Below are 25,634 nucleotides of genomic sequence, written 5' to 3'. Positions count from 1 at the left end.
TCACAATGTTATGAATCAGCGGATACGCGCTTATGCAAATTTCCCGTCTGTTTTGCTAACCGTTTTGGACTCGTAGTTTTGGGAGAGCAGGTGATGATCACTTCAGCTATGTTACTCTCCAGCAGTTATTTAGACCTAGTATACTTGGGCTTGTACGAACAAAGAATGTTCTGGTTATCAGTGTATACGCGATCCTATTGTTGAGTTATGAATTTTGTTAACGTGATTTTTTTAATGCTTTTGTTATGGGGCGGGCATGGCATTTACTATATTGTATGAGCTAGTTCTATGGACTAAACTCCTTTGCTTGAAGGTTTCTTTATATTTTACTCAGACTTTTAAAGTTAAAATGTAGTAGAGAACATTCTTGTGAGCTGTCAGTCAAAAAATCGGCCATATCTCTACAGGTTATACAGAGCATAGGTTTTGGGGGTGAATCAGCCAATCAGAGCGCGCGGAGTAGCAACCTATAACCTAAAACTAAAGAGTTAAAAACTTTAAGAGTTACATGGCTAGTAGTCGTTTAATGGGTGTATAGGTCGCACTCTTATTCATGAAATGAAAGTGATTCATAGGTTATCCGTTCGTCTAATCAACTATTACCAAAGAAAGTCATTTACATACTATTTGAAATCCTATGATGGACAATGTTTTGCTGCCTCTGCTCCTGAACTATGGAATTCATACAAACTTTAAGTTTATTTCAATCTGCTCTAAAAAACTAATTAGCTCAGATCCGTTTTTCTTGCTAAATCTCATCGTAAATATTATTTTCATTGTATTAATTGAAACTCCCATTTCATTACTCTCGTATCTATCATTATGATTGCGTCTAAAGCAGATTCTGGATAGGTCATTTACAAAAATATGTATTGATCCAATGGAAACTGCGCAACAGAAGTATTTAAGATATTTAAAGCGAGATAATTTAACAATAAATATCCTTCTTCTTAAAACGTAACTCACCTTCCTCACGATAGGCTACTGCAACTGTAGCCAGAACAGCAACAATAACCAAGCAAAGAAAGCGGTTATGATACATAGCTTCTCTTTCTTCTGCAATTAACAAAACAAACTGCAGTTCAAGACAAGTACTTAGTCACTCAGGCTGGAATTTGTAATTTGAAGTAATTTGAAGAATTGTAAACTTGGACGGTTGTTTTATGTTATGTTTTGTGTTATATTACAGTTAGTTTTATAGAAATGGCTTAAAGTACGATCTGAACGAGTTACTAGACTATCCAGCAATGTCGCACTTGAAAAGCAAATGTTGTTGGATCTAGATCTTGTACTCACCGTTGCTTACCTGTGCTTTCTAACCAGTGTGTCCACTTCGTACTCGATGTGACAGAAGATCTAGAATGACTCATCTACGAACACCTCTTGCCTTCTTATGCACCAGCAGTCAAAAAAAAAAAAAAAAAAAAAAAAAGAAAAGAAAAGAAAGAAAGAAAAAAGAAAAGAAAAGAAAAAAAGAAAAAATCGAAGCGGTGCGCTGATTATTAAATATAGTGTTGTTATTATAATTGCCTTTTTTCATTTCTGAACAAAATAACATTGGTCTTTGTAATAGCAGATTCGGCCTCGTGTCGACACATTTACATGACAGGTGGTCCAAACTGTGATTAAACCAAGTTAAAAAAAAGTCGAACCACATGGTTAATAACGCGATAGCTTCTAGACGACAAGGCGTAAAGCCGTATGGGCGTTTTTATCCCAAGAGGTATAACACGCAGAGAAGGACACTATCCTAATTTTATTTTTGAAGTTCAATATGGATTTTCTGAGTCTAACTTGTTACAGTTTTAATTCTAAAACATAAATTTATTCCCATAACATTTGTGAAGAAACGACGCAGTCTTTTGTTGTAATTACCCTTTCGTGTGGTAAAGTAGACAGGGCGAAAAGGCGACCGCTGCGGTAAAATTTCCTCATTTGCATTTTGACTTCAATTTGTTCTTGCTCAAATATACGTATTTCATTGTTAACTATTTAAGTTGAATGCAAATTTATAGTCCTACAGAATTGAGAAGGACACGAAAAGGGAATATCACGGAATCCTCGTAAATTAATAAAAAGAAATCCTTTCGATTAAAATCGATCAGTCGCAAACACAGCAACCAAGTTGACCAGCCAGTACGCGGGACTTCGGATAACATCGGCTATCCTCGCCATGCGCTGCTCACTGTGCACGTGGGATCCGAAAGTTTATCCGAAAGTTTACAACTCTTACACCGGGATGAACTTTATGTCAGTTCTATCGTATGTCATTTAACTATATTTTTCGCTAGTTAAATTAAATATGATATGAAGTATATCAGGGTAAACTCGATCGATGGCATAGTGTCTACTGCTTATTAATATGCAGTAGACACAAAAACCGTTTAGGTTACCGATGTGTTTCTTCCTTCAGAGTCGTGGATTCATTTTTGAAGAGTTGCAGGGATTCTGGATCTAAATATTACCAATTGTAAACATTTTCATCAAGTTTTAATAGATGCAATATTTTTATTATATCTGCGTTAACACGTTCAAGCAAGTGAATAGATAGTTCTAACAGCTTTTAAGTTAATACTTTCTTGCATGGACTCTTGAAAGGAAAATGTTATTTCGTGCGGAAGAGTAAAAAAAGGGCGAAAGTGCGTTTTGTCGAACTTGGATGTTAACATTGCATTTAAAATCAACTCGTTCTTGCTCAGACGTACCTCAATAATAAATATTGTAATCGAGCATGAATTTATAGTCCTACAAAATATATAGGAAGAATGGGGATATAAGTATTTTTGCGGAATTTATCATAGTAAGAGAGAATGTTTGTTAAAGTAGATTGTCGGCGCACAGTTATTTTCAGAAATAACCTTCAAACGTCCAATAGCTTTTTATTTAGTTTTTGTTATTTTTTCAAGACTGCAGGAAGTCGATTTTCTGGCACTAGCCAAAGATAAATCATCTGACCGTTGATGCATTATGTGATATGATGTCATAGTGACAATTTGGTATGTTGTGACCCCCACGCCCCCCCCCCCCACGCCCCCACGCACCCCATGACAAATCCTGGATAAGTCCCTGCTTAACGTAATTCAGCCATGTTGCCTGCAAGTTTTTAAGTTCATTAAACTATATAAGGGGAAGTTAATCTATATATAGGTACAGGAAACCATTAGTAGAGAATGGTGAAAATAAGTACATCCCTTCCAAGGAAAACAAACATTCGATCGATCGATAAAAGTCAATAAAATACACAAACTGGACGACAAATTCGATGGAGATTCAATGTTTTGGCTGGTTCCAGGTGGTTTCAAGATGGTTTCAGGTCGTTTCAGGCCGTTTCAGGTCGTTTTAGGTCGTTTTAGATGGTTTCAGGCCGTTCCTTGTTTTAGTAACAGTACCCGCACGAGTTATATGTTATTGCATTAACTAAAGTAATGATTTTTGTTTTGGTTACTTAAACGTATCTATTTCTAGTCGAATATTTTTATGAAAAAGGGATTTTCATGCCGAAACCTTCAACGAGTGGGTGGACGAGGAATTTACTGCGTCATAATTTACATAAAAGAGTACTCACACGAGTTTTATATTAGTTTATTTATAGTTCCTTTCACGGTTTCCGACGCCATATTTGGGGAGGGGGGGGGGGGGGGGGGCAGGCAAATTTACTAAGAAGCGTACTCGAGTATGTTAAGGCCTGGGTCATAGGGCCAAATCAACGAAAATACCAAAAAATAAAAATAAAAAATCATAGAAAATCAGCTATAGCATATTTTACCATGAAACTTCGGCAGTAGTTAATATTAATATTTAAGACCAGCGTCGTGATATACGTTTTGTTTTAAGCTTTTTATTTATCTAGTAGAAAATTAAAAATGGCGGGATGTCGAGAAGTACAGTTTGAGAGTTCGGGAGAAAAGTATAACTCAATTCAATTCTTTGAATTTCACAGTAGTTACTTTGGGATCAATAATATCTTACCACATCCAACTAGAAAGTTGAGGACTTTTACTTCGGGCGAAAATAAGGACGCTTTATGTTGTTTTTATTGCAATTTCTCGAGTTTACAATAATTTTCGAACGAAATAACGGATCAATGCCAAGGTTTCGAGTTGGCCCCATAATGCCCGGGCATATAGGAAAGAATTAAGCATATAACAGGGATTTATTTCATCGAATTTCTTGTTCTCCGCATCCGATTTTCCAGCTACGCTTTGAATAAATTATTTTAGGCGCCATTTTGAAGATTACGTAATGATTTGGTAATTTGCATTTTAGCGCGATACCTCCCAAGCTGAGTACAGCGGCTACTATTCTTATTGTAGAATAATTTAACCAATCAGAAGGCAGAAAATACGAAGAGGAACAAGATGGCGGACGAAGTGTTTGAAAACAACAAAGGTTTTAGTTTTATTTTTTCTACTTTTATAAGAGCAAATCTCAAAAATGATCCTACTTGATAACATCATTATACCTTTCTTTCGTAGCAAGTTTAAGTTTGAATCGATTTTTATAGCTCCATTTGCGTAAAAGCTACATTTCATAAACAGCTATCGAATCATATTCCTGAAAATCCTTATAATTTTGTACAAGATTTGGAGAATAAAGTTTGTTCTGCTGAAGTTTAATGACTGATTATTGAAATATGAGTCTTTACAAGTAAAATACTTTGCATTTTGGCGCAAAATTATAGCTTTACCTAGATAGAGATCACTTTCAGCCACGCTCAGTAGCAAGTTCTATTTACAATATCTAAAAGCAAATTTTTGCAAATGTGTCGTACTTTTCTCGATCCCAAGACCTGTGGTTTTGGTAAAATTGGGGCAGTTTTTGCCGGAAGACAAGCCAAGCTTCGTATTAAAAGGGAGCCAAACGAAAGTACTGCGAAGGTTGGCGCTCGAATTCTAGAAGAACGGTACAAAATTTTTAAGGAGATTTTTCTTTCTTCTGATGATGAGGACTTCAGAATGCCCTCCAGCGAGTTTAACAAAAAGCATGCATCGTTAAGTGTCTACATTACCAAGTGGAGCAAATGTGGAAGAAAAAGGGCAGAGATGAATGAATGCTTTGATAAATTTTCCCCACAAAATTGGGCTAATTTATCAAATGCTAGGAAACGAGAGCATACTCTGTTCGATTGCAAGGGATGCCATCAAAATTATGGAAAAGTCCAAGCACTATTTCCAGTGAAATCACCGCTACTAAAAAACAAGGCTAAAGGTAATCCATTCGCAATTGCAAAGGATCTACCAAAAAAAATACCAAGAGCTCCAAGTAAAGCTGAAGTCAAAGAGACGGCAAGAGAACTTTTAAAAGAAATAAATCCAGCATTTGAAAGTATTTGTGGGGTGTCCTTTAGTGAAGCCTTGTCTCAAATACCAGAATCCAATCTAAAAATAAAAGAGACAGCAAATGAGAAAAAGGCTGCCCGCAGAAATATGTTAAGAAAAAACAAAAAAAATATTGAAGCTGAATGGAAAGCATCATCTGTAGAAAGGTAAATTTTGATTGCAAGCCCTTGTGAAAATGGTGAATTTTATTTTAATAAAATTAAGGGCTATATAGAAACTGAACACACTGTAAATCCTATTTAAAAAAAAAAGTATTTAGCATGAGCTACTAAATAAATAATAATAAATAAAGCTTTTTTAAATTAATATCTAAAACAGATGCCTTGGATCTAGACAGTCATTTGCTTCCAGGCAAAGAGACAGACTTGCCACTGGGTTTGAAACCAAACAAAGAGCAAGAGAAAGAATTGCTCAAGATCATCCAAAGAAGAGAAAAAACCATTCAGGAGACTTTTCAAGAATGAGCTGGGATAAAGCAGGTCTGAAAGCTGAAGTAGACAGCTATCCAGATGGAACAAAAGTTAACTGGACAGAACTTGCCAAAAGATATAGTATTACAAACAGACATGGAGAAACTGCAAAGAATGGAGGCCAAATTGCTCAGGAATTTCTGATCAAAGAGGGGATAAATGAACATAGATTTAAACGCCCAGGACAAGATTGCCAAGGCCCACGTGTAAGGAGAAAGAAACTCCGTGGAATAGGAGGTAAATGTTACCTTTACTTATGACACTATGTATACAAAGATTGTACAGAATTGTGTGTAAATAATGTCTTTGTAGAATATAATATGGAGGGGAGGAGGAGGGAATGAAAAATATAAGAAAATTAGATTTAATTCTTTGAATTTGCTCTATCTTTACAGGTGAAATATCAATTCCAGTGCCAAGCTCCAATCAGCATCTCAAAGACATGATTAAAGTAAAAATACAAAAGGGAGAGTATACAATTGGAGAGTTGGTTGTCCCAAGGAAGTATGAAAAGCTTATACTTGATAAAAATGGAAATGTAGTCAAAACAGAATTTACTGTTGAAGGAAGGAAACGACCACTTAATGAAATAAGGAAAAAAATGATTGACAAGCACAGGGTTTATATGAGACAACACCCAGATACATTCTATGATGATCTTTCTAGATTAGAAGTAGTAGAAATGCTCAAGAAGCTAGGAGAATTTGATGATGGAGAAAGTCTTGCTTCCATGCGTAACAAGCTTAAAGACATAGAAAGGACAAGACATCTGCTTGTCTGGCATGATCACTCAACAGTTGCCAATCATGGGCACTTAGTTTTCATGGTCTCCTGTGTTTATGACCCTGCATTGTATTTTACTCCAGATGAATTTCAACAAAAATCAGGAAGAAAAGTTGACATACAAGCAGAAGTAGAGAGGCCAGAAATTTACATAGTTGGTAGATGTAGATCTACAGATGTAGAGCAGTTAGCATATTGTGAGACAAGATGTGAGTGCTTGCAGGGCTTAACTGCAAACCTAGAATTAAGTAATGGCATTACCATAACTGACATAATGAGATTTTTCAAAGGAGATGGGCCAGCTGTAGCTTTTGAAGCTGGTCAACAGAAGGGTGGTCATTATTTTTGCTCATCTTGTGGGATGCATGCTATAAGAAGTGATGAACCAGATCACTTCTTTAGATGCAAGCATCTGTCTATGACAGACCGCCAAAAGTTGGTTTTGAAAGGGCCTCAAGGTAGAAAGGGGTCACTTCAAAAGAAACCAAAGCCATTTGAAAACCTTAAAAAAGAAGAGCTGAAGAAAGAGTTGAGAGAAAGAAGACTTTTATACAGTGAAAATGACCTCAAGCCAGAATATGAGAAAGAACTGACAAGTGAGCTGAAAGGAGTACAGAGGGTACCAGCATTATTGTTCCTTAACCCAACACAGAAAATTGATCATCTTAATCTTGGCTCATATGAAGTCCTCCCCTGTGAACCTATGCACGATATCTCCAATCACATTTCAAATATTCTAGAAGAGATTCCAAGTCATCTTCAAAAAGATCAAAAAAAGAAATTTGATGAGATTCTTGAGCTTACTCTTGGAGACAAAGAAATAAAGAGAGCCACAGATTACAGAGCAGCTCTGGTAATCTTTGCCAAGCAATTAAGAGGCCACATTCCTTGTACTATTCAATGTATTCTGGACACACTGGTAGAGATGCAGGCTATTCTCTACTCAGATGACATGAAAAGATGCCCACGCCTTGTCCTTCGCTATCATAATTGCAGCTTCCTACACTTTGTTATGTGTCATAATCAGTTTGGCTCCTCCCCAAAAGCTCTGAACTCTAGAAAACTCTATGGAAAATACTTACATAATCTTGTTTCTCATGCTCCTATCCAGCTTCGCCTCATCTCAGGAATGTCCTGTAATGCAGAAGATGAAGAAAGAATGTTTAGTACCATGAAAAGCATAACACAAACAACATCTTGTAACAGACCAGGTCATATTATTGGCAACCTGCTAGTAAGAATGCAAGCTGAAGAGAACATGGGTAACTTTGATGACTTTTTAAGTACATCAGTTCAGTCCGACAATGTGTCTAAGCTATCTGCTGCCTTGCCAACTTTTTCTAACACAGTCATCAAGGAAAATATTTTACAACATCCCATATATTCCAAATGGTACCAAGCCCATCTTGAGCGAATAAGCGATTTCCTTTTGCCTGGAGAGGGAGTTTGGTGGAAGAGGGACGGTGAGAGTGTGGAGTTCTTTGATTCAAACACTGAGCCTAACGCAAAAGACCAAGGCCCGGTTCTACACCACTTCAGGTCAAGTAACTTAAAGAAAGAAGAATCATATCTGTCTTCATGCTGGGAGAAATGTGTAGAATTCCTAAATGAAAGTTACAAGCTTCCTACACACTTCCTTTATCTACCAAATGCCAGTGGAAATGTCATACGCATAACACATACTTCTGAAGACCAGAATGTAGTTGATTCTGCAGATGAGAATGAGAATGAATCCTTAGAAGAATGTATGCCATACTCTGAAATTATACCAGAAAATCCACAGCCCTCACAAGCACAGCAGTCAGGGAATAACAAAGATGAAGATGATGAAGAAGAGCAAGTCTTAGATTTACAAGAAGTTGATGACATGGACAATTGCTCTGAATTGGTGGCTTCTAATAATGCACAACCTACACTACACATGCAAGTACATATTTCACAAGAACATCAGTCTTCATCCTCTATCTATTCTTCTTCCAGCCCTAAAGCAGGCAAAGACACCCCCACAGCTGACAAAAATCCAACACAACACTTTACAATACAAACAAACAATACATTACAAACCCGCCTTGGCAAAACAGTAGAAATTCTACTTGGAAACACTCCCGAGGTATGGCAGTTTGACTTGGCTCGCAGCAGACTGAAATTTTCTCCACAAAGCAGAGACCTCATAAGTGAGTATGAAGAGAGACTAGCTGTGATCCAAACAAGAGTACTGGCAGCAAAGAGCACACTCAAAGAACAACTTAAAGACTGGGAAATAAACTATTATCTTAACAATGACTTCAAAATGGTTACGCTTGACGAAATGAAAAATGATCCAGTGGCATCTGTTTATGTAAAAAAGCTAAAATATGCTGACAAATTACTCAAAGAATGGAACATTAGTTTTTAGCCTTGAACTTATTAAATTATTATGAATTATGGTTGTACAATAAAAAAATAAATACCTCATGTAATATAAAGTAATTTTTTACTGATATCAAATACAGAGATTTTAGTAACAAGGCACGAACAATGTTAGGCTTATCGCCTCTCTTGTATTTAAATAAAATAAGTTTTCTAGGCATTTAGAGTGCAAACAATTAATCCGTGAAACACTAATTACTAAATAGTACAAAATAATGCTAATTAAACAATAGAAAACAATGGAATTTGCATGAAATTGTGCTATTTAGTATTACTAAAGTTTCATGGTTATAATATTTGCACTCTAAGCTTTTTATGTACGTGCATGACTGTTTGAGTTGGAACATGCAAAGTGTAAATAATTCAAATATGTATTCAATTCAAGCTTAAACAAATTATATACTTCATAAAGAAGGACTAAGTAAAACATATTTACTCACCTCAACATTGTTTGAATCCTTAGACTTTTAAATTTTAAAAGAAAAGCTTGTAAATTCGCGCATGATACGACGCCATGTTTACATACAAAATTAATATGCAAATGATGCCTCGCTTTCATGAGCGCGACTTCGTTGGGGGTAAAATTCTGATTTTGACCCAAGCCTTAACATACTTGAGTAGGGAAAGAGATACGTTTTTCGTAATATTCTTATTCTCAGGGTACCCCGCGAGCAAAGTCTCCTTACCCTTCCCCCGAGTGAGAGAAAGGAAAGAGTCTTCTTTCCTTTCTCTCACTCGGGGGAAGGTAAAGGAGATTCTGCTCGCAAAGTATTCTGAGGTAAATTTTGGAGGCCAAACTTTTTCTGTAGATGGAGAATCTTCTGTTCAATAATGTTTTGTGTGGTGTTTTTGAGCCGATGGAGCCACAATAAAACTGGTTCTCAGAGAGACGGAGGCTTGCTTTGGGGTTTGCTACCAAGACTCGTTTATGCTAGTTCAATTTGACCGTAAAGAAATGTTCAAACCGAATCCACAGACTTTCTTCTGTCTTACAATGACTAAATCCCAAATAGTCTTCTACTTCATTCAAAGTTTTCCCGTGTCAAAACTTGTTAGTCTTATTATCACAGTGTCATTTCTTCAATGTGGAATGGGTCAATATTTAGCTATAACGATAACGTTAAAGTCTATCAGACAGAAAACATACACGATATTCTCATTACTGATATGTTTTAATCAGCTTTGATTAACTAGAACTAACATTCAACAATAGAATTCAGGGAATTCTTTTCTTTATATGTTGAGTTTAAAGGTTGTGATATCTAGCCCTTATATACAACGCAGCAGATTCCTCCAGCTGTGTTGCAATGTTTGAAATACCCGTATCCATCAGGACAACCAAATCTAAAAAACCAGTAATCTCCCCACCGGCTTTCGCACAAACATGGTATTGCCCTTTCCTCTAGCTTGCCATCTGGTGATGAAGAATCTGGGATGGAGAAATATTACATGAGACGATTTTTCTAGCAAGCACGCAAACGCGTACAAAGTATTAAAGAGGAATAAAAAAAGATTGTAGTGGAAGGAAATAAGAACAAAAGAAAACAAAGAAGAAAGGAAATAGAAAAAAGGAACCAAAAGAATATAAAATAAATATTAAACAATTGAGTTAATGATCGAGGGCGTAAATGTGTTTTGGAAAAAAAGAAAGGCTTATCAAGTCTTTGCGAAGCTTAACTCACAAAATTTGATAGACAGTTGTAATTTACAACAATGTCAGCAATGAATTATCTTTTGTGTCTTTTTGCCTGAATCTCTTGCTCTTGAATTTTTTCGCCTGCGCTTCGTCAACTAGTGAGTTTAAGTTTTCATCAATTATGTCAGTAAAAGGGGAGTCTTTTCGGTCAATTTAAAGAGGCTTCGGCCGGTGATTCGTTTATTCTTTGTCAATCAGTTTTCATCATTTCAATCAGTAAAAGGCGGGTCTTTTCGGTCGATTTCTGGGGGCTTAAGCTGGTTATTCCTTTATTTGTCACATCGGCTTAAAGAAACGTCAAAAATACAAGGTTTCTTTATATTTTACTCAGACTTTTGAAGTTAGAAACATTCTTGTGAACTGTCAAACCGAACAAGCGGCCATATCTCTAAATAGAGTATAGGCTTTGGAAGCGAATCAGACATTCAAATTACGCGGATTAGCTAAGCTATAATTTCTAACTAAAGAGAAAATAACTTTAAGCACTTCATGGCTAGTATTCGTTTAATGGGTGTATAGGTTGCATTCTTATTCATGAAATAAAAGTTAGTACATGCAGTGCAAGTGGCTAGTTCCTCTGTCACTCCTTCAGAGAGTGCAAGAAACATTGGCGTTATTTACGATAATACCTTATCTCTGGACAGTCATATAACTCAGATTTGTAAATCTGCTTTTTATTTTATTAGAAACATTTCACGCATTAGGACATTTTTAAGTTTTGAAACCACTAAGATATTAATTCACGCTTTCATTACAAATAAGTTACATAATTGTAATGCCTTACTTTTTGGTTTACCGAAGCATCTTTTGCAGAGGCTGCAGTATGTACAAAACACTGATGCCAGGCTGGTTACCTTATCACGCAAATCTCAGCATATCACACCCATTTTAGTACAGCTGCATTGGTTGCCGATTGAGCAGCGTATCGAATTTAAAATTCTTCTTTTTACGTATAAAGTTATCCATGGTATTGCGCCAAAGTATCTCTGCGATTTACTTGAGCCTTATGCTCCTCAACGCTGTTTGAGATCTGGTTCTAAGAGGTTACTCAAGGTTTCAAATTATAATCTAAAGTCTTATGGATACCGCGCTTTTTCTATGTATGCTCCAATGCTTTGGAATGCCTTGCCACTGCAAATTAAATGTAGTACATCTTTAAATACTTTCAAGATATATCTCAAAACATACTTATTTCGCAAAGCTTTTCATTAATCATTCGTTAATCTTATTGACTTTTAGATTACTTTTTTTTTTGGATTTTGATATTACAGATATTGTTATTATTAAAGTGTATATGACACCAAAAAATTTTAATGTTAAGAATGTGTAGTTTATTGGCATTGATAAGAATATCACGGTTAAATTTGTTCCAAAAACGTATTTCTCTAGAAATTCAAAAAATTTTAGCACGAGTTGTGACGTCATTTTGTTTACAAGTCTCCAGATTTAGTTGCAAATACATGAAATATGTTTGAATATAGAATCTTAATTTCAAGTAGTACACTTTTCAATTTCCCAACATTGGAAGAGTACTACGTAAGCTATCAAATGAAGCTGACTAAAATATGTCTTTTGTTGTTAATTTATATGAATTACAATTTATATTTAGTGCATTACTACTGAATCTAGAGTACGTGTCAACAAAATGACGTCACAAATTGGGATTAACTTTCGCAAATATCTTAAGAAATAAGCTTTTGAAACAAATGTTGTTACGATATATTTATTATTACTAACAAACTATACATTTTAAATGATGGAATGTTTTCGTGTCATATACACTTTAATTATTATTATTAATTATTATTTGTTTGTAAAGCGCTTTTGGACATTTTAGGAAATAAATATAAATAAGATATTATTAAAATATTATTATTATCATAGGTTCTCCGTTCGTCTAATCAACTATTACTAAAGAAAGTCTATTACATACTGTTTGAAATCCTATGATGGACAATGTTTTGCTGTCTCTACTACTGAACTATGGAATTCACTCTACGCACTTTAAGTTCATTCCAATCTGCTCTAAAAACTCGTTTGTTCAGATCCATTTTCTTGCTCATTTTCATCGTAAATACTATTTTCATTGTAATAATTGAAACTCCCATTTCATTACTCTTGTATCTATCATTATGATTGCGTCTAAAGCAGCTTCTGGATAGGTCATTTACAGAAAAATGTATTGATCCAAAGGAAACTGCGCAATAGAAGTACTTAAGATATTTAACGCGAGATAATTTAATAATAAATATCCTTCTTCTTAAAACGTAACTCACCTTCCTCACGATAGGCTACTGCAACTGTAGCCAGAACAGCAACAATAACCAAGCAAAGAAAGCGGTTATGATACATAGCTTCTCTTTCTTCTGCAATTAACAAAACAAACTGCAGTTCAAGAAAAGGACTTTGTCACTCAGGCTGGGAATGTGTAATTTGAAGTAGTTTGAGGAATTGAAACAGTTTGTAAACTTGGACGGTTGTTTTATGTTATGTTTTGTGTTATATCACATGCAGTTAGCTTTAAAGAAATAACTTGAAAAGCAAATGTTGTTGGATCTAGATCTTGTACTCACCGTTACTTACCTGTGCTTTCTAAACAGTGTGTCCAATTCTCGTACCTCGGTGTGACAAAAGATCTAGAATGACTCATCTACGAACATCTCTTGCACTCTTATGCACCAGCAATCAAAAAAAAAAAAAAAAAAAAAAAAAAAAAAAAAAAAAAAAATCGAATTGATGTCTGATATTTAGCCTGATAGTCTTGATGTTTGCCTATTTTTGATTTCTGAACAAAATAACATTGGTCTTTGTAATAGCAGATTCGGCTTCGTTTCCCACATTTACTATTATGGTGTTTGCTTCTACGCAGTGCCATTGATCCTAGTTTCTTTTCAAGTGTTGTGAGACATTAAGGAAAGTATCAACAAATACAGGAAAAGTGGTCCAATTCCCATACGGTTCAAACCTGTGATTAAACCAACTTAATAAAAAAAGTCCAACCCTAAGGTTAATGATGCGACAGCTTCTAGAAGACCTAGACGATAAGGCGTAAATCCGTAAGGGCGTTCTGATCCCAAGAGGTATGACAAGCAGAGAAGGACACCAGCCTAATTTTACATTTCAAGTTCAATATGGACTTTCTTCTTAGAAATTCAATTCTATAAAATAAATTCATCCCCATAAAAGTTTGTTAAGATAAGACACAGCTTCCCGTTTTGAATATCCTTTGGTAAGGTAAAAGGCCGGTAAAAAAAGGGATGGAGGGAGAGAGGAAAGTACGTGTTGTGGCCTTGGGTATTAAGGCGGTGCCGTGGCAGACATCTCTCGTTTGAATGCTTTAGATTTAACTTATTACTGCTCAAAATTACTTCAGGGTTAGATATTCCAATCAAACATGAATTTATAGCACTACATAATTTAGGAATAATTTGGATAAAAGAGCTTTTGCGCAAATCGCTGTTCTAAATGCTTATTCACATCACATTCTTATATTTCATATATTTTAAATATCAAAAGCTTAATAATATAAGCAATTAATTGTCGTCGAAAATGCCATTAGCTTCGAACTTGTCATTAAACAGCATGAGAATGAAAAAAAAGTTCTAAAATAATTATTGGTTAATAACGCGATAGCTTCTAGAAGAGATGGCGTAAAGCCGTAAGGGCGTTTTGATCCCAAGAGGTATAACACGCAGAGAAGGAAACTATCCCAATTTTATTTTTTAAAATTCAATATGGACTTTCTTAGTCTAACTTGTTACAGTTTTAATTCTAAAACATAAATTTATTCCTATAACATTTGTGAAGAAACGACGCAGTCTTTCGTTATAATTACCCTTTCGTGAGGTAAAGTAGACGGGGCGAAAAGGCGACCGCTGCGGTAAAATTTCCTCATTTGCATTTTCACTTCAACTTGTTCTTGCTGACATATACGTATTTCATTGTTAAATATTTTTAAAAGTTGAATACGAATTTATAGTCCTACAGAATTTAGAAGGACACGAAAAGTGAATATCACGGAATTCTCGTCAATTAATAAAAAGAAATAATTTCGATTGAAATTGATTTGTTTTATATCTTACTCAACTCTTGTTCCAGCTGTCGCGACTCTCTTATTCCTGATCTATTTTGCTAAACGTAGGCATATCTCACGATAACGTCTAATTCATTTATCAGTTATAGTGTTGAAATATGACAATACAGCAGACGCATGAATAAAGAAATGTATAAGTTTTGTTTTGCCTACTCTACTCTTTTATACCTTTACACTTCTTTAACGTTTGGCAATTATTGTAAAGTCCCTCAAATTTTTTCATACACTGGATAAAAAACATTTAGGTTACCGACGTGTTTCTTTCCTCAGAGTCGTGGATTGATTTTTGAAGGGTTGCAGGGATTCTGGACCTAAATGTTTCCAATTGTAAACATTTTCATCAAGTTTTAATAGATGCAATATTTTTATTATATCTGCGTTAACACGTTCAGGCAAGTGAATAGATGGTTCTAACAGCTTTTAAGTTAATACTTTCTTGCATGGACTCTTGAAAGGAAAAATGTTATTTCGTGAGGAAGAGTAAAAAAAGGGCGAAAGGGCGTTTTGTCGAACTTGGGTGTTAACATTGCATTTAAAATCAACTCGTTCTTGCTCAAACTTACCTCAATAATAAATATTGTAATCGAAAATGAATTCATAGTCCTACAAAATATATAGGAATAATGGGGATATTAGTATTTTTGCGGAATTTATCATAGTAAGAGAGAATGTTTGTTAAAGTAGATTGTCGGCGGACAGTTGTGATTTCATTTTACTCTCCCAATTAAACCCTCTAATGGGCTATTTTCAGAAATAACCTTCAAACGTCCAATAGCTTTTTATTTAGTTTTTGTTATTTTTCAAAGGTTGCAGGAAGTCGATTTTCTGCCAATAAGGCCCTCGGTCGAAGAAGTAAACATTATAGACATCAGTTTGTAAACGTGAGTTTCATGTACGTCATCTATGTATTCAATTACATAACCTTTTTTTTTGTTCTACTCTCATGGGGGAATTAAAAGCTGTGAATTTCGTGTTCTGAAGACCTTTTCAAACCATGAATTGTTTTATGCGGAATTTCCTCGATGCATGTACGAAAGGATTTCTCCAAGATTGTACGATGAGTTTCAATTTCGGAAAGAGTGAAAAAGCTGCGAAGTTTGATTTTTCGGTCCGCAAATTGACCAATCATAGCGCGTGTAATTACCTTGCCATATAATGCATAGTTCTTATTAACCGAGTGCAAAAACTAAAGTTGACAGCGCGTGTCAAACGAGAACTGCATTGGATGGGCTTTCTGTACGTGCCCTAAGTCATGTAGTGTTTGAGTCGCTCAGAAAGAGAAGTTCAGTTTTATACTTTGAATGTCTTTAGCTATAGTTTAACGTTTTCTGAAATACTAGTTCAAGGACGGCGGAGCAGTTTTTTGATTGGGGGGGCTCAATAGTGACATTGTATGGCAAGGTGGGGGCTTCGTTTAGTGAAAATGTAATAAAATTTCACAAAAAGTGGGGGGACTAAAGCCCCCCCTCCCCCCCGGTTCCGCCGTCCCTGTAGTTATTAAAAGTGAGGCTTTCTTTTGCAAAACATGTAAATGCAAAGAAAAAAAGGCATCAAAAGAAGACCTCAAGAACTCAACACAAGGTGAGAAGAAAACTGTTGTACTTCAAATTTCCTTTAGAATTCAAGATATTCACAACTATAAGATGAAAAATTCTGATAAGTTCAAACTTTTCATATCACATTTGAGCATGCGTATCAAAGCTGAAATTGAGCCTGTGGTGAATTTTTAGCCTTCCTGCCATGTTCCCATGACAATCATGACGTCATCATATTCGAACACTTCCGGATACGAAATGTTTTCCGTTCACACTAATATAGCTAGCCGGCGTTTTCAAATTGTTCCTCGATAGAGACCGTATTCAAAAAACTCCGTTTTCGGTGAAGAATTGCTCCGGAATCGCCCGGCATAGTGTGGACGGAGCCTAAATATAATTCTAGCTTTTTGTGTTTTCTGCATAGAATAAGAAAAAAATCACATTTCTAACTCAAAGCTCATGCTTCATATTCCAATATAAAAGGAAATTACGTTGATCGGCTGTGAATATATTTAAAAAATTGGAGCGTGCTACGTTGGTCTAAGATTTCAGATTTCAGATATTCGACCGTCATTTTGGCGCATTCCTGCGCCGATGTTCAAGCAGTTTTTAAACCAAAATCCGAACCTCTAGGTATCTCGCTTGCGATCACGATGTTATGGATCAGCGGATGCGTGCATGCTTATGCAAATTCCCCGTCTGTTTTGCTAACCGTTTTGGTCTTGTAGTTTTGGGAGAGCAGATGATGATCACTTCAGCTATGTCACTCTCCAGCAGTTATTTAGACCTAGCGTACTTGGGCCTGTACGAACAAAGATTCTTTGGTTATCATGATATACGCGATTCTATTGTGCAATAGGAGCTCTAACTTTAATTTGTGAACATGATTTTTTGATCGTTTTCATAGAGCAGACAGGGCTATTAGGGCTTTCAATTGCAATGTAGGTCATAGGCTAAGTTTACAAAAAATAAACATAAACAACTCCAAAAGTAATTTTCACAAATAAATACGACATATTCTTAAGTATGAACTCACCCAAGGCATATACATTTTAGTCTTATTATCACGTGTCATTTCTTCAATGTGGAATGGGTCAATATTTAGTTATAACGATAACGTTAAAGTCTAACAGACAGAAAACATACACGATATTCTCATTACTGAGATGTTTTAATCAGGTTTGATTAACCAGAACTAACATTTAACAATAGAATTCAGGGAATTCTTTTATTTATAAGTTGAATTTTAAGGTGGTGATATCTAACCCTTTCAATTAAGGCAGCAGATTCCAAAAAAAGATTTGCAATGTGAGTTATAGCCGTATCCATGAGGACATCTAATTTTAAAAAACCAGTAATCTCCCCAGCCGTAGCCTCTGCACCAACATCCTGTTGCCCTTTCCTCTAGCTTGTCATCTGGTGATGGAGAATCTGGGATGGAGAAATATTAAATGAGACTATTTTCCTAGCATATATGCACTCAAACGCGAACAAAGTATTAAAGAGAGAGAGAGAGAGAAAGATTATAGTGGAAGGAAAAAAGAACAAAAAAGAAATCAAAGAAGAAAGGAAATAAAAAAAAGACACGAAAAGAATGGAAAATAAATACCAAAAAATTAGTTAATGATCGAGGAAGTAAATGTGCTTTCGAAAAACAGAAAGGCTTATCAAGTCTTTGCAAAGCTTAACTCACAAAATTTGGTAGAAAGTTGTAATTTACAACAATGTCAGAATAAATTTTGCCTGAATCAAAATATTAAAGATGTTAAACTAAAAAGTATCTCTTGTTTTTGAATTTTTTCGCCTGCGTTTCGTCAACAAGTGAGTTCAACATTTATGTCAGTAAAAGGGGGGTCCTTTGTTCGATTTCTAGAGGCTTCGGTTGACAATTCCTTTATTTGCCAAATCGGCTTAAAAAAACGTCAAAAATGGAAGGTTGCATTGTATTTTACTCAGACTTTTGATTTAAAACTTTTCAAACTAAATTAGCTGTGCATAGAAAACGGGAGGTCATTTTCATATGCCTTAATTTCTTGAAACTCAATGAAAAAGGATACCCTATTGATGTACCTTGTGTTGAGCTAAACAAACGACGAAAAAGGTAGGAGTTTTCTATTTCACTAACATTTTAAAAAGAATAATCGATTTTTCCTTATTTTTTAGGAAATAGGGTACCTTTTTTCACACAATCGAAAAACAGAGTTTTATAATGAAAAAGGGTAGATTTGCATCATTTGCCAGAAATGTTAAAACTGGGAAAAGAGTCCGAATTGAACGACCTTCATTCAATAATTAAGTGAAAAGTAGAATTGCCGGAATGTTCCACTGATTACCTTTGCTGACCTGTGTTTTCTAACCAGTGTGTCCAATGCTCGTACTCAATGTGACAGAAGATCTAGAATGACTCATCTAAGAACATCTCTTGCACTCTTATGCACCAGCAGTCAAAAAAGTCTAAGTGGTGCCCTGATTATTGAATATAGGGTTGTTATTATAATTTCTTTTTATGTCTGATATTTAGCCTGATAGTCTTGATATTTGCCTTTTTTCATTTCTGAACAAAAACACATTTGTCTTTGCATGTTCAGCCTCGTGTCGCCACATTTACATGACAGGTGGTCCAAACTGTGATCAAACCAAGCTAAAAATAAGTCGAACCATTAAGTCCCCACAATCGTTTGTTAAGAAAAGACTTCAAAGCTTCCCGCTTTGAACATCCTTTGATTAGGGAAAAAGTAAAAAAGAGGGAGTGGTTGGGGGGGAGGGGAAAGTACGTTGTTTCCTTGGGCATTAAGGCGGCGTTGAGGTAGAATTAACTCATTTGAATGTCTGCTTTAACTTATCACTGCTCAAAATTACTTCAAGGTAAAATATTTCAGTCAAACATGAATTGATAATGCTACATAATTTGAAGGAATAATTTGGATAAAAGAGGTTTTGCGAAAATCACATTCTTATATTTCATATATTTTAAGTATCAAAAGCTTAATATTCTAAGACATGACTTGGCGTCGAAAATGCAATTAGCTTGGAACTTGGAGGAAACAATAGTGGAATAATTATTAGTTAATAAAGCGATAGCTTCTAGAAGAGAAGGCGTAAAGCCCTAAGGGCGTTTTAATCCCAAGAGGTATGACACGCAGAGAAGGACACTATCCTAATTTTCTTTCACCATACTACACATTATGCCCTTATTATGCGTACTTTCTTGCGCATGCGCAAAGCCCACATTCCAAAGAAAACCATTGTTATACAAATAGCAAACAGGTATATAATGTGAACGCCGGACAGACCAGGTCTCTCCTTTCTTTGTGCCAGCGCACAAGGTAAGCTCACGTTCCTTGCTCGTTTTACTTGATACAATTTTGTAAACGAGTTGACTATTGACGGGACTTTGTTCCTATGCCTTTATATTTCTCAGCAAATTTGCCTGAAGAAAAATGCCGAAGACTACCGAAGAGTCTCTCCATGCAGATAATACGGTTAATCCTGACGATTTGCCGCTTCTACAAGATGACGGTCCATCTTTGTCGACCGAGCTGTTTACAGAAGAGTCGCTGTCCTTCCTACAACAGAGATTAGGAATAGACTCCATTGTGTCGGCGATAGATGATTTGTCTAACCTCGTAAAGAGATCTCAAGACGTTAAGGATGATGAACCATCACCTAAACGTGCTCGACTGAGCTATGATCCGAGTGCCTCACTCGGCGATTTGGCAAGCGATATATTATCTGACGACGCCAAAAGGTCCCAAAGTCAAAGAAGCTTTGGCGAAACGAGTAAATGAATCGTTTACTACTAAACCTATTGAAGACAAGATGAAGCCTCTGCTTCAGAAATATCACACGCCTGAGAATTGCGAACTCTTGTGCGTGCCACGGGTGAATTCACCTTTGTGGAACGAGCTTCCACACAAAGCAAAATCTGTGGACCTTGGCGTCCAAGAAATACAAAAGATGATTGTTAAAACTGCTCAAGTTTTAGTGTCTTTGGCTGAATCAGCTATGAAGGCCAAGAAGGAGAAAGAACTCCTTGAACCACAAGAGCTCCTTGGAGCCCTTTCTGATGCTCTTGCATTCATTGGGAATGCTGGTTTTCAGACATCACTCAAGCGGCGAGATTTGCTCAAGGCTTCTCTCAGCAAAGACTACCAGTCTTTATGTTCCGCTTCTACTCCAGTTACAACTCATCTCTTCGGAGATGACTTGTCTAAGAAAGTAGACGATATTGCTAAGGCGAACAGAATTGCCGTCAAGATCACCAAGAATCCTGATACTCGAGCAAGTGGTGGAAACAGAAACCGCAATCGTCAAGGACAAGGCTCTAAGGATTTTTTGTCCTCAAAGCCGGGCCCAGCCCAGCGCAACAACAATTACAACAGATTCAATCACAACCGCTCGACGCCTCGTTACGAGAAAAAACAGTCGACAGAGTCAGACACTGCTGCTCAGAAACACAAGTAAATGATGTAAGTCTTTCTCCTTTTGCTGGTAATCTAGCTCATAAAGTCCATGAATGGTCTAAGATCACCACAGACCCTTGGATTCTACAATCTATTCAAGGTTATCGTCTTGAATTCGAGACAAAACCACGGCAATTTCGTCGTCCGGTCTCTCGACCTCTTTCTGACTCAGATCACGCTTTAATTGCCTCTGAGGTCGAAAAATTGCTCTCTAAACGAGCGATCGTTAAAACGAACCATCTTTCAGATGAGTTTATCTCGAATTTATTCTTGGTTCCCAAAAAGACAGGTGATCTTAGACCAGTCATCAATCTTAAACCACTCAATGAGTTTGTTCGTACTATCCATTTTAAGATGGAAAGTATAGATTATGTCAAGCATTTGTTGCAACCAGGCGAATTTATGGCAACAATTGACTTAAAAGATGCTTATTTTAGTATTCCTATTCATCCTAATGACCGGAAATATTTACGGTTTACTTGGAAAAATTCGCTTTACGAGTTTTCATGTCTCCCGTTTGGGTATAAACTAGCCCCTCGTACATTTACGAAAATTCTCAAACCCGTCTATGCAGCCTTGAGATTCCGAGGCATTAGGGTTGTATTCTATATTGACGACACTTTGGTGATCGGCAAAACAGCAGAACAATGCTCTATTCATTCGCAAGAAGTGTGTGAATTTTTGACACGCTTGGGATACACCATAAACATTGCTAAATCCCAGCTCAACCCTTCGAAAACAATAACTTTTCTTGGGTTTGTTATCGATTCAGAATCCATGACTATATTGCTTCCTGAGAGTAAGATTGAAAAGATCGTCTCTCATTGTAAACGGCTTTTATTGAACTCCGCTCCTACTGTTCGCGAGGTCGCCCAAGTTTCGGCTCTATTAGTTTCTGCTTTCCGAGCTGTAAAGTATATGAAACTGTTCTATCGCTCGACCGAAATGTGCAAATCTGAGCTTATTTCTCGTGGCGCTTCTTTTGAAGACCCATGTCCACTGAGTGTCTAAGCACGCGACGATCTACAGTGGGTAATCCATAACATTGCTGATCATAACGGTTTAGCCTTGATTGCATCCGCACCCGATATCACTATAGCATGTGACGCTAGTGGTGTGGGTTGGGGAGCGTGTTGTAATACACTTAACACAGGTGGTTTGTGGTCTCTAACCGAAACCACTCATCACATTAATTATCTCGAAACCTTAGCGGCGTTTTTCGCTCTGAAATGTTTCACTAAAGAATTGCGCAATGCTCATGTCCAGTTCCAAATCGATAATACGACGGCCGTTTATTATATTAACAACATGGGTGGAATTCACTCTACCGCTATTAACCAGCTATCAAGAACTATCTGGGAATGGTGCATAGCTAGAAACCTAATGCTCAGTGCCGTCCATGTTTCGGGTATTCATAACGAAACTGCGGACTTTAACTCTCGCCACTTTAATGACAGAACGGAATGGAGCCTCCATCCCACTGTGTTTAAGTGGTTGTCGCAGGCAACGTTCGATCCTGATATAGATCTTTTTGCCTCGCGCCTGAACGCCAAAGTGCGTCGTTTTGTGTCGTGGTCACCAGATCCGTCGGCTTTTGCATGTGACGCATTTTCTCTAGTTTGGAAAGATTTTAATGCGTACGCCTTTCCTCCTTTTAGCCTTATTGCAAGAGTTCTAATCCAACTGAAGAGAGACAAGGTCCAACGTGTGTTACTCGTAACCCCAGTGTGGCCTTCCCAGTCATGGTATCCCAGTCTTCTGGAAATGTCTACAGCTCGTCCAATTCTACTGCCCAGGTGGCCCAATCTGCTGATCCTGCATCACAACGACCAAGTCCACCCTCTTCGAGATCAGCTTCAACTGGCTGGTTGGACTGTGTCAGGCAACAGCTCGTTGACCAAGGCATTTCAAAAGACGCTGCCAAAGTTATCTGTCAGTTTTGGTCTCAGGGCACCTGCAAGCAATACAGTGCAGCCTGGCGCTACTGGTGTAGCTAGTGCGGTACTAGGTCGCTTGATTTATTTCAAGCACCTGTAACAGCCTTTCTGGATTTCCTTAATGATGTATTTAACGAAGGCAAAGCTTACAGTACTGTGAATACCTATAGGTCAGCGGTGTCCACAGTCCTAGAAGTTGTTTGTGGTCGCAAGCTCGGCTCCGACCTCCTAGTGACACGCTTTATGAAAGGTGTGTTTATGGCCAAACCTCCTCAGCCCAAGTACAGGGATACATGGGATGTCGGTGTGGTGACTGAGTATCTCGAACGTCTATCTCCCTATTCTGGTCTGAAGCTGAAAGAGTTGACCCTGAAGGTGACCGCCTTAATTGCTCTAGTTACTGCCCAAAGGTGCCAGTCACTTCATAAGCTCAGCCTCGATAACATGTCGGTCTATGAAGACAAGATCGTATTTCTAATAAAGGACCGTATTAAGACATCTCGACCAGGAAAGACTTTTCCAAAGGTCGAGATTCCACGCTTTGCTGAAAATATTAATTTGTGCCCACGTGCACACCTCTTGCATTATATTGCTCAAACTGAATTCCTAAGAACTTTGGATGAGGGTTCAGTGAATCAGTTATTTATTTCATTTTGTAAGCCCCATAGGGCAGTTCGCTCGTGCACCATAGCTCGTTGGCTTAAGACTGTGCTTCAGCAAGCTTCTGTAGACACATCAATCTATAAGGCTCATAGTTTTCGTTCCGCAGCTAGTTCTGCAGCCCTACTTGGAGGAGCCTCCATTTCAGACATTTTGAAGCTAGCTGACTGGTCGGCTGCCAGCACGTTTAATAGGTTTTACAATAAACCTATCGTTACTACAAGCAAATCTGTAGGTGCTATTGTCTTGTCATAATAATAAAGACTATGACCAGTACATTTTGATTGCATCTTCTTACTAATGTCATTTGGCATCATGTCTTTAAACACGCATAATAAGGGCATAATGTGTAGTATGGTGAAAGAGAATTGAAAATTAGACAAGAGGTAGACTTACCTTGAAGGATAATTGTAATTCTATGAGCCATATGGAACATTATGACCTTATTTTCCCACCCGGGTCGGAGCATGATATATGACTTCCCAACCCCTACTAGTGTTATGATACCAAATGTTCTTGTTTGTTTTAATCTGCACATAAGAAAAGGAGAGGCCTGGTCTGTCCGGCGTTCACATTATATACCTGTTTGCTATTTGTATAACAATGGTTTTCTTTGGAATGTGGGCTTTGCGCATGCGCAAGAAAGTACGCATAATAAGGTCATAATGTTCCATATGGCTCATAGAATTACAATTATCCTTCAAGGTAAGTCTACCTCTTGTCTAATTTTCAATTTTACTTTTGAAATTCAATATGGACTTTCTTAGTCTAACTGGTTACAGTTTTAATTCTAAAACCTAAATTTATTACCATAACATTTGTGAAGAAACGACGCAGTCTTTCGTTGTAATTACCCTTTCGTGAGGTAAAGTAGACAGGGCGAAAAGGCGAGCGCTGCGGTAAAATTTCCTTAGTTGCATTTTGACTTCAACTTGTTCAGATTGCTCAAATATACGTACTTCATTGTTATATATTTAAGTTGAATACGAATTTATAGTCCTACAGAATTTAGAAGGACACGAAAAGTGAATATCACGGAATTCTCGTCAATTAATAAAAAGAAATAATTTCGATTCAAATCGACCTGTTTTTTTTTTATATCTTACTCAACTCTTGTTCCAGCTGTCGCGACTCTCTTATTCCTGTTCTATTGTGCTAAACGTAGGCATATCTCACGATAACGTCTAATTCTTTTAATAGCTATATTTTTGAATTATAAAAATACAGCAGATGCATGAATAAAGAAATGTATAAGTTTTGTTTTGCCTACTCTACTCTTTTCTATTTTTACTTTTCTGCACCTTTTGGCTATTAAATTTTTTATATCACTGGATAAAAAAACATTTAGGTTACCGAAGTGTTTCTTTCCTCAGAGCCTTGGGTGTTAAGGCGAGCACGACGGTAAAAGGACCTTATTTACATTGCATTTGAATTCAACTCGTTCTTGCTCAAACTTATCTCAATAATAAACATTTTAATCCAGCATGAATTTATAGTCCTACAAAATATAAAGGAATAATGTGGATACAACTGCTTTTACGGGATTTACCATAGTAAGAGAGGATGTTTACAAAAGTAGATTGTTGGCGGACAGTGGTGAAAATATCGAATTTCATTTTACTTTCCCAATGAAACCCTCTAGTAACCTTCAAACGTCCAATAGTTTTTTAATTATTTTCAAAAATTTTCCCAAGACTGCATGAAGTAGATGAAACTTTCACAAATGTTTGACTGTTTTGAAATGCTTAAATGGCTTTTGTCCTTCTTATTTATCCAACATTTTTTGTCTGAATTCAGAAGTACATAAGTATAATGCTCGTTCTAGAAATAATATTCATATGCACAAAGTTTCGTCTAAGTCAGGCCTTCGTTCTTTTTCCTTTTCTGCTGCTAAACTGTTTAACAGTCTTGATGATAGTGTCAAGAAATCTTCTTCAGTTAGGGCTTTCACAAATACTTATTGGTCTTTAATTTAATTTTAGTACATAAGTATGATACTCGTTCTAGAAATATTCTTCATATCCACAAAGTTACGTAGTTAGGGCTAATTACTTATTGGTCATAAATTCAATTTGGGGGGAGGGGGGGGGGGAGGTAGGGGGTTTATATCTTATGACATTTATAATTAATATCATATTATATATGTGTGTGCCTGCTTGCGAGGGCGTTGTCATGGGGGAGGGGACGTTTGTGGTTTTGTGGTTTGGTGGGGGGTGAATGAATCAGCATGGCGGGGGAGGGTCGCTGAG

The 25,634-nt window shown here is 36.8% G+C and overlaps 1 protein-coding gene across 1 annotated transcript; it reads right to left on the bottom strand.

The window, feature by feature from the left end:
* Nucleotides 1–10,154: 10,154 nt before the first annotated feature.
* On the bottom strand, nt 10,155–13,392 carry LOC148905619 (pi/alpha-stichotoxin-Hmg5b-like). Its single transcript, XM_089039630.1, has 3 exons — nt 13,281–13,392; nt 12,974–13,063; nt 10,155–10,430 (listed from the first exon to the last, which is right to left on the bottom strand). The coding sequence occupies exons 1-3, from the start codon at nt 13,345–13,347 to the stop codon at nt 10,264–10,266; spliced, it is 324 nt and encodes a 107-aa protein (XP_088895756.1). The 5' UTR covers nt 13,348–13,392; the 3' UTR covers nt 10,155–10,263.
* Between the last annotated feature and the right edge of the window lie 12,242 nt (nt 13,393–25,634).

This window comes from Actinia tenebrosa, unplaced genomic scaffold (assembly GCF_029948245.1).
Source record: "Actinia tenebrosa isolate PJP-AT-01 unplaced genomic scaffold, QUT_ActTen_1.0 PGA_scaffold7__59_contigs__length_16204524, whole genome shotgun sequence".
NCBI lineage: Eukaryota > Metazoa > Cnidaria > Anthozoa > Actiniaria > Actiniidae > Actinia > Actinia tenebrosa.
This window is presented reverse-complemented; position numbering and strand designations above follow the sequence as displayed.

Coding starts and splice junctions, on each gene's coding strand:
- LOC148905619 (XM_089039630.1), bottom strand. CDS start 13,347: ATGAGTCATTCTAGATCTTTTGTCACACCGAGGTACGAGAATTGGACA. Junction 13,064..13,280: donor ACACTGTTTAGAAAGCACAG/GTAAGTAACGGT, acceptor TGTTAATTGCAG/AAGAAAGAGAAGCTATGTAT. Junction 10,431..12,973: donor AGTAGCCTATCGTGAGGAAG/GTGAGTTACGTT, acceptor TCTCCATCCCAG/ATTCTTCATCACCAGATGGC.